Below are 12,376 nucleotides of genomic sequence, written 5' to 3' on the forward strand. Positions count from 1 at the left end.
GAGATCGAGACCATCCTAGCTAACAGTGAAATCCTGTCTCTACTAAAAATACAAAAAAATAAAAATAAAAATTAGCTGGGCGTGGTGGTGTGTGCCTGTAGTTCCAGCTACCTGGGAGGCTGAGGTGGGAGAATTGTTTGAACCCAGGAGGCAGAGGTTGCAGTGAGCCAAGATTGTGCCTCTACACTCCAGCTTGGGCCACAGAGTGAGACTCTGCCTCAAAAAAGGAAAAAAAAAAAAAAAGATTTATGTGTATTTTTCTCAACTAATCATCTTTCCCAAAACCTCTTACTGAATAACATTCCTTTACCCTTTGGGGTTCCTCTTTTATCATATTTTAAGTCATATATCTTTCTTTGTGTTTATACTCTGTTCCATGTATATCTGCTTTTCTTTCACCAATATCATAACAATTATACCACCTAATTTTATAAAATATTTTATTTTAGGTGTTTTTCATATCTATTCTTCCAGATGAACCAGCTAATAATATTGCCAAGTTGGAGAAAACTACTATTGGGACTTTGATTGGAATTGTACAAAATCCATAATATAGCTTGGGTAAATTGGCATTTTAGTAATATTCAGTCTTAACAAATATGGTTGTCCCTATTATTTTAAACTTTGTAATTTTCTTCATATAGATCCTGCATATTTATTGTTATAATTTCTTCTGATTAACTTATACTCTTATTACTGTTGTGAATACATTTTCCCCTACATTTCATTATAACTGATAACATACAGGGAAGTTATAGATTTTATAAATTCATCTTTTATTCTGTCACTTTACTCACTTCTCATTATTTCAAATTGTTTTTCAATTGCTTCTCTGGGATTTTCTTGTTTGACTCTCATGTTTGACTCTCATGTCATCTATAAATTACCATTGTTTTGTGGTGTACTTTCCAAATACTTATGACACTTATTCAGATTTCATAACTTATTGCATGGGCCAGTATTTCTAAAACACTACAGTGGGGAATATTGGAAAAAGAAAACATCCACCTCAAGGAGACATAGTGTGAGAATTGCCGTGGACCACCTGGGAAGGGCATGGGATAGCCTCTGTCACCTAGTTACCACTTGATAAAAAATAATTGTTGCTGTTTGTCACGTCCAAGAAGAAGCAGTCTTCTTGTAGTTTTAGAAAGAGTTCAGAAGGACTGAGTATTTAATTTTTATCAAATGCCTTTTTAATATCTATTGTGATGATTATATTATATCCCTTATTTGATTTACTGGTAAAATACTTTTATATATTTATATTTGACTTATATATATTAAACCATTTCGCATGATTACAATGAACTATTCTTGATACAATATCTTTTTATTGTACTCTGAAACTTATTTGGGATTTTTATATATGTATTCATAGTTGAGGTTGATTTACCTGATTTTGCTTATGTTATGGTTTTAAGAGTCATGTATATTTTACAAAATATTCTGGAGGCATTTATGTAGCATAATTATTATCTGATTTTTGAAATACTTAAAAAAATGTTGGTAAAGCCACTTCTTCTCAACGCCATTTATAGAGATAATTCTTTAATATGTACTTCAATTTATTCTTTAGTGTTGAATTGGTCTTGTTTTCTATTTCCTCCCATGTCACTTCTGTTAAGTTATACATAATTTTCAGAGAACAATCTATTTGTTGAGATTTTCAAAATTTCTGGCAAACAATCATGCATAGTTTTGTATAACTGTAAGGTTTTTTTTTTTATTGTGGCCATCTTCATTTTCTCATTTCTAACTGTTTGTGGTGCCCAGGGTCCTGGTAGGAAATAGATGGCACCTTCAACAGGAGTGATAAAGACAGGAATGGCAAGGCAGCCAGTGGCTGGCACCCTCAGGATCCATTCCCACCCCTGACCTGAAGAGGCAGGGGCCAGAGCTGTGTCACCAGAACCTGGCAGGGCTGCAGCTAGGAGCTGGTTGAGAAATCTGCAGAAACACAGTCTTAAGAAAATGCAAAAACACAGACAAAAACTTTAGAAATTAGAAATGATATGTAACAAGAGTCACAAAAGGATTTAAAAGCAATTACAGGAGCAGATCAGCAAAGCGAGATAGGAACACAAAGAGGTTCTTGAATTTTATAGTTTGGTTCTCTGTCTCTCTGTGGGTCTGTCCATGGTGAAGATGTTCCTGGGTCTGGCTGTCAGTGTTCATTTGGCTAGGAATGGCCATACAGAAATGCTAAGATTTATCTGAAAGAATCAAACACGATGCAGTTTCTTCCTACTTCCACGGGCTTGTCCTCCCATATTAGAGTAGAATTGCTCGTACCACATCAGGGTTGACCTGGTCTTGGAATGCCCTTCTGCTGAGAGTACCTTCCTGCCTCTTCTTTGCCTCCACACTCAGCACAGGGTGGGCACCTGTCATCACCCAGCACCTGTGGGAGTCACATGGGAAATTTGCTGTAAGCCCCCCTTCATTTGGGAATGGAACAAATCTCATTTGTTAGCAGAAGGAAGTACTGTTGGGCCCAGTGCTATCCTAACCCAGATCTCCAATGGGAATAATCCTGATCTGATTACTCTGAAAGGCCAACCAGTCACTGGGAGGAGTCTCAGCTGAGAGCCAGTGTTAGCGTAACAAGGTGTTATCAAATCACCACAAAGAGCTGGGGAAGGGCTAGGCGAGACCCACTGCCCCCAAAGAGCAGTGAGCATGTTTTCCAGGTTATGTTCCAGGGCAGCAATTGCCAAACACTATTTAGTTGTGGAATCTTTGCTTTAAACATTTTGCATGTAAGATATTGTATGTGTATGTGCATGTGTACATACACATATGCATGCATGCATGTTACATGTATACACGTGTATGCATATGTTGTGTGTGCACATGTATGTGTGTGTGTGTATATAGGACCAGAGTGAAGTACAAACTGCTGGTGGGGTGGCAGGCCAAGTGAGCACCCTCCTCCACTGCCTGGCAGAGCCCCCACACCCATGGAATAGTTTGGTACTACTGCTCACCCGATGACTTGTGTGTGGTGGGGCTGTTGGGGTGTGTGTGGGGTGGTGCTGTATGTTTTCCCTTGAAGGTTGAAACTGATTCAGCCCCGGGGGTCAGAATGTCCAGCCCTGTGCATTGGCTATGCAGGGTCATTAACATCTGCTGAGATGTTACTGTCTAAGGGGGAAGTATGGGAAGTATCTTCTTCCTATTAGACTAGCTTTTGAATTCTGATCTGTTTTGGTAACATGGAGCTGTTTCTTTGTTTCAATGTTTCTAGAACATCTTTGAAAAAGCCATAAAAGTTTGTCTGCCACATTTGATTGAACCAGAAAGGCTTTCCTGTTCTGTGCGCCTGCCTCTGACTCTCCCTTCGTGACTATGTTCTTTCTCTCTGTCTACTGGCTGATGTTCTTCCTCTCTGTCTACAGGCTGATGTTTGGGCTGGCTGGAGCTCTTCCACAAGTCAGCTGCCCTCAGCCAAATAAGAGGCTGTTTTCACCCCTCACCTCATTTGCATACCTACAGGAGGAAGTGCCAAGGGAAGACAGCATTGAAAAATAAGAGCATAGCAGAGTTGAGCTATCTCCACATTTGTCTGGCAGGCTCTGCAAAGGGGATTGAGGCCAGTGGTTCTCTGTGTCCCAGAGGTGTCCCTGGGAGATGTAGTGTCACTGGACTAGAGATTCATCCTTGCTGTCTCTGATGCAAGATGATTGTATCAATTCAGGCTCTGGAGTTAGGACGGGGAGCAGAAGGATGGGGACTAAAGCTATGGGAGAAAGAGAGAAAAATCACCTTTTCTATGTGAAGTGAAGAGACATGTGGAAGTGAAATTACTCAAAATTCTTTTTAAGTACCCATGATGCAAAAGCCATAAAATAAAATATTGTAAAATTAGCCACATAAAATTGTAAAACATCTACACAGCTTTAAAAAAAAACCTGTTAAAAATAACTCCAAAATATATTGTAGCATATATCAGAGTCTTATTCATAACTAAGCAAAAAATGATACCAAAATAAGCGAGTCAAAGACACAAAAGAGAACTCACAGAAAAAGAAATACAGATAACCAAACATGAGAACATGCTGAAGGACTTTTCTCATAAAGAAAGGCAAATTAAAGCAAGTTATCATTCTCACCTCTCAGATTTGCAAAGATTAAAAGGTCTGATAACAGCCAGTTGGCAGGGTGTGGGGAAATAGACACATTCATATGTGGTTAGTAGGAGAAAAAAAAGGCCACAACTTCATTGGAAGACAGTTGGTAGTCTCTATCAAAATAGCAAATCTCCAGGTCATTTAGCCAGCTGTCACCTTCTAGTGATTTATCTACAATCACTAATAAATGTCAACACATGTACAGCACATGGTGAGACATGATGAAAATAGTAATAAACCATCTCTCACTTGGCTTGAGAAGACCTCTATGATCTTTTTTGGTGAAAAAAAACAAATTTCAGAAAACAGTATATATAGTATGATATTATTGGCATCTAAAAAGATATGCATATATAATCTTGTGGGTATGTTTAAAATTTCTGAACTTAGTTACAAACAGGAATAGGAAATCTAAGAAGAGGGGCTCATGGGAGTGGGGAAGGAGATGTTTATTTTTTATTTTATATCTTTCTGTATGGTTTTCATTTTTTAAAGTTAGTATATATTTTTAAAAATCTAGTTAAACAGGGTCAGGTGCAGTGGCTCACGCCTGTAATCCCAGCACTTTGGGAGGCCGAGGTGGATGGATCACCTGAGGTCAGGAGTCGAGACCAGCCTGACCAGTATGGAGAAACCCCATCTCTACTAAAAATACAAAATTAGCTGGGTGTGGTGGCACATGCCTGTAATCCCAGCTACTTGGGAGGCTGAGGCAGGAGAATTGCTTGAACCCGGGAGGCAGAGTTTGAGGTGAGCCAAGATTGCGTGCCATTGCACTGCAGCCTGGGCAACAAGAGCAAAACACCGTCTCACAAAAAAAAAAAAAAAAAGAAACCCCATCTCTACTAAAATACAAAATTAGCCAAGTGTGATGCAGGAGCTTGTAATCCCAGTTACTTGAGAGGCTGAGGCAGGAGAATTGCTTGAACCTGGGAGGCAGAGGTTGCAGTGAGCCAAGATCGTACCACTGCACTCCAGCCTGAGTGACAGAGTGAGACTCTGTCTCAAAAAAAAAAAAAAAAAATCTAGTTAAACAATAACATCAATAACATACGTAAATGCTCAGTGGAGTGCCTGTACCTGAGGGGTTGAGTGTGTGGAGCTTCTACACTGAGGCACTGGCTTAATTACAGAGGCTGGTCCTGTCTACAGGGCTCTACGGGCCAGGTGAGCCTTCCAGGCTCATGAGAATCTTAAGTAGCAAAATGGGGCAAGATTACCGTGGGTGGGAACAGACCAGCAGCTGTAAGTAAGAGCCTAAGATCCAAAGAGCTTTCCCCCAATCTCCTGACAGCCTGCTGGCCTCAGCAGCCGATGGATTCCATGGGCGTTAGCTGCTGCCAGGGTTTCAGCAGGCTGAGGACCACCTCAGTGTGCCCCTCTCCCAAGGTGCTAGCACTTGACAGCTCCCTTTTCCTCTCAGAGGAAAGTAAAAAGTACCCTCTCCTCCTCACATTAGGGATGACTGTGCCAAAGGAAGTAGAGCTTCTAGAAAGAGAGGAGAATCTGGGATTCCTCGGACTTTCTTGTTAGAAACAACCCCAAGACTTGCTCTCCAGCTATTGGGGCAAATCCAGGTCTTGGCAGGGCTGGTGGCCAACCCCTGGGAGATAATCCAAGGGGCGTAGTGTCCAAGAGGATGAAGCCATTTGGGGGTGGCAGGGAGCTCAGCGAGAACGAGGTGCTGAGTGATCCCTGCCCCGGCCGGGTGGCCCCTCTGCAGCTGTGCCTGGCTTCCCATTCACCATAGGCCACTCTGCTCGGGCCTGCTGGAGTCGTGTTTCTTCTTCAAACACCCCCTCTTTTTTGTTGTTTGTTTGTTTGTTTTTGAGATGGAGTCTCGCTCTGTCGCCAGGCTGGAGTGCAGTGGCACGTTCTCGGCTCACTGCAAACTCCGCCTCCCGGGTTCAAGCGATTCTCCTGCCTCAGCCTCCGGAGTAGCTGGGACTACAGGTGCGCCACCACGCCCAGCTAATTTTTGTATTTTTAGTAGAGATGGGATTTCACCATGTTGGCCAGGATGGTCTCAATCTCTTGACCTTGTGATCCACCGGTCTCAGCCTCCCAAAGTGCTGTGATTACAGGCATGAGCCACTGTGCCCGGCCTGCAAACACCCCCTCTTGCTCTACCTTCTTGGCAGCCGAGAGGTTAAGAAAGCCCCTCCACGTGGCAGACTCCTTTAGATCAGACCCTGTAGCTGCCAGGTCCCCACCTAAATGACTGCCCCCCACACCTTTTCCTGGTGCTCTCTGAGTGCAGAAGCAGTGGGGGAATAAGAGTGCCTCAGCCCACGATTGCTGGACGTCAAGGCTCACCTCCATCTTAGAGAACGGTAAGCTCCGAAATTCAGAGACTTTGTGTCCAGATTCCTCAAGCTGTGTCAGGAAGTCTTGTCTTTTCAGTTAAGAGGAAACCAGGTTTTCCTGCATGGGTTCTAATAAAGTCTTTGATCTATTTCAGGTATCGGAATTGCGTTTACACTTACAGAATTCTGCCCAATGAAGATGATAAATTCACTGTTCAGGTGAGTCCTTTATAAACCTAGAAATCTGAACCTGACTTCAGCCGATACTGGCAGAGAAAGGGTGTAAACGACGAGGACGAAAGCGCATGCGCAGGTAGCCGGACGAAGGCCAGGCTGAGCCTGGCTTCCTCCCAGGCGTCCGTGGGGTGGCTTAGCTGGTAAACTGTGGCCCTCCAAGTGACCTGCTCTGTGACATGACGGAGTTGCATGCCACGGGCTATTTGTGGTCCATGGGTATGAAGAGGAAACGAAGGTGAAGCAGACTGCCCAGAGATTAAGGGAAAGGACGGGCTGTGGCTTGGCCGACTGTTGTCTTCAGTCTCTCAAAGGAGAGAGAGGAAGTGGCTCAGGAGGGAGAGAAGGGAGGTGAACTTACAGGAGAACAGACCGTGTTTTCTGAGGGGCTGTGAGACTAGCACAAAACAGTGCCTTTCCATTTGTAGAACTCTGTTCTGTCCAACGCTGGTGCTCATGGCATCTGATTTCACCAAGCAAAGTCAAAATTTGCACTTTTGCAAAGTGCAAAACTTGCAGTTCATTTTTTTCTTTTTTCTTTTTTTTTTTTTTGAGGCAGAGTTTCACTCTTGTCGCCCAGGCTGGAGTGCAGTGGCGCAATCTCGGCTCCCTGCAACCTCCACCTCCCGGGTTCAAGTGATTCCCCTGCCTCAGCCTCCTGAGTAGCTGGGATTACAGGCGCCCGCCACCATGCCCAGCTGATTTTTGTATTTTTGGTAGAGATGGGTTTTCTCCATGTTGGCCAGGCTGGTCTTAAACTCCTGACCTTGAATGATCTGCCCACCTCGGCCTCCCAAAGTTCTGGGATTACAGGCATGAGCCACCCCGCCTGGCTGCAGTTAAATTTAAAAAGAAAAATCAGCTGCACCCATCCAAGCCCGGGAAGGCCACCCAAAGCACGTTTTACTAAAGGCTTTGTTTCGCCACAAAATGTCACAACTGAGTGTCTGGAAGCCAGGAGAGCTTTTCTTATCTGGCTGCATGAAGAGCACATGGAGGTGGCAAGAAGGAAGGAGACAAAGTTTCCATATCCCGGGTGTGTGTGTGTGTGTGTGTGTGAGAGAGAGAGAGAGGGAGAGAGAGAGATACTCAGTTCTCAGGGACTAGAGTAAGAGGCACAGCAGTGCATCCACGTCCCAAGCAGAGTATCCGGGGCCGACAAAGGTTTGGACATCATGTCGTGGGAGAGCAATGGTGGCGTTGGAGGAGTTTGGTTGAAAAGAAAGTGGAAGTGGGAGGGGAGAGGCAGGGTACACTCTTCCGTTTCAAAGCTTGAAGGGAATGATTCATTTTGTGCAGAACTAGGATGTAGTAGAAGACAGGGAGCTGGACTCAAGGTGTGGGGAGACCACAGGCAAGTCCCTGGGGGCAAAACTCCTCCAGAAGTTGTCAAGAGGGAGAGTGTGGTGAGCAGAACGCCCCTCAGGAAGACAGCTTATGAGGATGGAAGGAATTGCTTCGAGGAGCGATGTGGTTGAGAGGGACCCAAGGGGCATGTGTGATGCAGCCCGGTCCAGGGGCTGTTTGCTGCAAGGCCTCCTTAGGAGATGCCAGTTTAGGCTCAAGCAGAACCACTCCCCGCGTAGTTAGGCTGGCCTTGCTGCCGGCTGCCTCATCCTCCTGCTGCTGCGTCCACTGCAGCCTCTAATGCACCTCTGCTGGAAGGCTTTCCACCGGCCTAGGGCACCGCGGGTTTGGCCTGGTTCTTAGCAGTCACCAGGAGCAGATGTTGGCACACCTAGTACAAGAATGTCCTTTCCAGCACTTGGCGGCTATTTGCCATGGGAATGTCTGTCTCTGACGTGGGCTCTTCACCATGTGTGGGATGTGACCGGCAGAGGGGAGCCCTGTCTGGGGCAGGCAGTTGGCCTCAATGACCTCTACCATTTTCTCCAAGTCTAGGAGGGCATGAGCTGTTCTGGCAGAGTTGGCATCTGTGATAGGTGGTTTGCTGAGAGGAGTCGGCAAACTCTCTTAAGTTAAAAGTTGGTCGATGCTTTTGATCTTTTTTCCCTTTGTGGTTTCTTCTCTTCCTTCAAAGTGAAGAAAACTTTACGTATGACTGGAAAAGACATGACTCTGTGGCTTCTAGTAGAGTTGGCACCCGCCGCCTGTAAATGTGTAGACTGCATCTCCGGTTTGCCCCTCTCTGTCACCATCATGTTCTTGCTACTGTGACGTCTTGTGACCCTGGGAACTGCTGATGAAATCCGGGGCCTCGTCAGGCTACAGCGCGGGGTGGGGTGCGGGGAACAGAAACTCACCTTGGCTGACTCTGTAAGGGGTAAGGGGTGGGCGGCCTTTGTGGAGATGTGCAGAGCTAGGAAGGAGAAGGCCGCTCTAGGGCCTTGGAACCAGAAGAGCATGGGGTCTGCACGCGGCTTCTCCCGTGGATCAGCTTTTCTCTGTGGGGCCGCTCTTCCCAGCCAGCAGCCTTCCTTCTCAGTCCCCAGTCCTAAAAGGGAGTCTGATGGCTCAGCCTCCATGGCTTTCTCCGCATGAGCCACTCAGGGGCTGCCAGTCTGGGTATGAATCGGCTATCTTGGAGCAGGTGCCCCCCTCTGCCTCTCGGAGATGGGGACAGAGTCGTGGGGGCAGCGTGGCTCCTTAAGGTCTCCGCTCAGCCAGGGCAGTGGGTGGGCAGCTTTCATAGAAGATGGGCGGCCCTGCTGGACATATCTGCTCCTGACCCCGGCACTAGATCCGTGACCTCCTCAGTAGCTGACATGGTACAGGGAGCTGTGGACCTAGGTGGTCTGAAGAGGTTTCCCTTCAAGGTGAATTAAAGGGGAATTCTCATAGGAGTCTCCTAGGTGGACTCACCTGTGAGAATCTACCTCCAAGACTAAATGACAGCAGATGTCTACTGAGGACCAAGTGCACACTCACGCCCAATTAAGCAGACTCAGAGCCCTTCGGGGAAGCTTTAGCAGTTATTGATCTCTGCCTATTTTAACTCAAGTTCCTCTTTTTTTGTTGAGGCAAAACCTCACAGTCTTTTCTGAGCTTAGCCACAGTTTCTAAATAACTCATTCCTGACACCTGAGCCTGTTCAGTGCCACCAGAATACGAGGCTCCCCAAAATAAGAATCTGGCCTGAAACTTTGCCAAGTGAAGCACCGAAAGGCTTTCATTGTTTCTTAGTTTAGTAACTTTAGCCCTTTTCCCGGGGACTTCTGTTCTCTTGTCAACACCAAAGATCTCATCTTCATTCTTTGCAGACCAACTTCATGGAGTTGGCCCACGTGTCATAGCCCATGACAGCCCCGTATCAATCAGGGAGAGGAGCCACCTCACCTGGGGGACTCTTTTCTCTCACTCCATCTTTCACAGGCTTAAAAAAAATCCGAGATGGGAGGGCAGGATGCAAACTGTAATTTCATCCAACCCCCTCGTTCTAAATATGAGTGTTGCTGAGAACTGCGGAAGTTGGAACTCACAGCCAGGCCTCCCGGCCTCTCCGGCTAAGCTTTCTTACTTCCAGCCCAGAAGGTGTTTCCAAGCCTGGCTGGAGTCCCCTGGGGAAGGATGAGCCCAGGACTCTGCCCAGAGGGACAGGGAGACAGGGCAATGTGGCCTCTCAGAGAGCTTGGCCTCTTGTCCTTCACACGGTTGTAAGATAATATTTGATCCCAGGTGGCATCTGTCCCTTGTGGTAAATCAGTGAGGTGCCCCTAGAATGAAAGCAGACTCCATTCCCGGCTGGGATCTGGGTTCAAGTCCAATTTGGTCAGTGATGTGGCCTTGGGCAAGGACTGCCAAGAAACTGCTGGAAAGTAGAGATCACACACATACCTCCCAGCACAAGGAAGCTGCTGGGGAGAAGGGTGGAGACAGCAGGGAGCTGGAGGTGCTTTAGAGGATTCTAGGCAGTGCTGGGAGTGGTGGGGAAGGAGGGGCAAATTTTGGAACTCCGTCTCCCTCAGCTCTGCTCTTTGGGCTGTGGGCTTCATGTCTTCAGGGACCTGAGTAGGCTCTGGAACTGTTAAGCCGTTGTTCAACAGCTGCTGTGCCACTCAAACCCTGAGAACCTTCTGGACTCAGCTTGCGCTGCTTGTCCTGGTTGGGGGAGGGTTGGGGCAGTGCTCTGAGCCCTGTGTGAGGCCGGACGAAGGGAGGATGGCTCAGCCCCCCAGGCCTGACTGTCCCACACCAAGAGAGCGGGTTTCTTGTAAAGCCAAAACTCCTTTCTTGACTTGGAAAGGGAAGTGACTCTCCCCTAAGAGAAGCCCGTCTTGAGCTGCTCGCTGCAGACTGAGCTGGGAGGCTGCTGCTGCCTTTGAAATGGCCCCTCTTTGGGAGAGTCAGGAAGAGTCTGAGGCCCTGCCAGCCTCCCTCGTGGGCCGGCTCCGGGGTGGCCAGGGAGACCTGGAGCGGCCTCAGATGTGTCGCATAAATGGCTGTCTCAAATCTAGGGCCACAGTTGAAGCAAAAGAGGCCCTTCGGCTCCACCCTACAACCTTTCGGCCCTCGCGCCTTTCCCGACATCCTTCCCACCAAGAGGAATAAAGCAGAAAATTAGAACTACCCACAATCCCCTATCACATCAATGTTCTCTGTGAACTTCCTGTCTTTTCTTGAGGTTGAGATTGTATCTAGGATATTGATTGTTTCAGTCAAGATGGGAGCACCCCCAGGTGTTTTTCTGTTTTGTTTTGTTTTGTTTTGTTTTTGAGACAGGGTCTTGTTCTGTAGACCAGGCTGGAGTGCAGTGGCGCGATCTCGGCTCACTGCAACCTCTGCTCCCAGGCTCAAGCAATTCTCCCACCTCAGCCTCCTGAGTAGCTGAGATTACAGGTGTGCACCACTATGCCCAGCTAAATTTTGTATTTTTCTGTAGAGATAGGGTTTCACTATGTTGCCCGGGCTGGTCTCAAAAGCCTGGGCTCGAGTGATCCACCTGCCTCAGCCTCCCAAAGTGTTGGGATTACAGGCGTGAGCCACCACGCCCAGCCACACTCCCAGGTTTTAATGCAAGTTTAGATGAAGAGTTAGAAAATATCTATCTCATAGACCCTTTCATTATTCCTTCCCGATCTGGAAGAAAAAATCCAGTGGCCTGAGCCATTCCGGTGAGTTCTAAAGAAGAGACACTTGTGACTCAAGTCCCTGGTCCCTGACGGTGGCTGTCACGTATCTCCGGGCGGCATGGCTTTTGGGGAGGGAAAACAAAACAACTTTCTAAAAGTTGTTCCGTCACAAGCATCCGGGAGGTGAACGGTCGAGCCATTGTTATTAAGCTCAGGAAGCGAGTGGCAGCTGTTATTGTTCTGAGTGGTCACTGAGTGAAGTAAAGATTCCGTCTGAACCGCCGGGCAAAGGATATGGCTCTAACACACTTCCTGAAGTTGCACAACAAGAGGCGCAGAAAAGGTGCAGGGCACAGAAGCCTAGCATGGCCAGGGCTGCCCTGTGTGGGCTCCACAGCCATGCCAAGGACAGTGGGCCCCAAGGGGGTCCATGCTGGTGGAGGGGTTCCTTTATGCTCTGACACTCACCTTCTAGAAATCTGCATTTTGAATTGGTTTTTCTGTCTACTGCAGAATATGGACAGATCTATTTTCTAAGCCCCCGAATATCTCAAAACATCTTTAGTTGTCTACACATTCAAGAGTAATTTGATAGATATAAAATTCTTGGAACCAACTGTTCGCTCAAAATCCTGTACGAGGTACAGCACTGCCTTCAAGAATGTAGTGTTAT

General features: G+C 46.8%; 1 protein-coding gene across 2 annotated transcripts in view; it reads left to right on the top strand.

Moving 5' to 3' along the window:
- INPP5D (inositol polyphosphate-5-phosphatase D) overlaps positions 1-12,376 on the top strand; it is a 151,960-nt gene that overhangs the window by 10,942 nt on the left and 128,642 nt on the right. For both annotated transcript variants that reach the window (XM_030802963.1, XM_030802964.1), the window contains exon 2: positions 6,595-6,658. In XM_030802963.1, coding sequence (XP_030658823.1) covers positions 6,595-6,658 — 64 coding nt within the window. The remainder of the gene's footprint in view (positions 1-6,594; positions 6,659-12,376) is intronic.

This window comes from Nomascus leucogenys, chromosome 22a, assembly GCF_006542625.1.
Source record: "Nomascus leucogenys isolate Asia chromosome 22a, Asia_NLE_v1, whole genome shotgun sequence".
Classification (NCBI taxonomy): Eukaryota; Metazoa; Chordata; class Mammalia; order Primates; family Hylobatidae; genus Nomascus; species Nomascus leucogenys.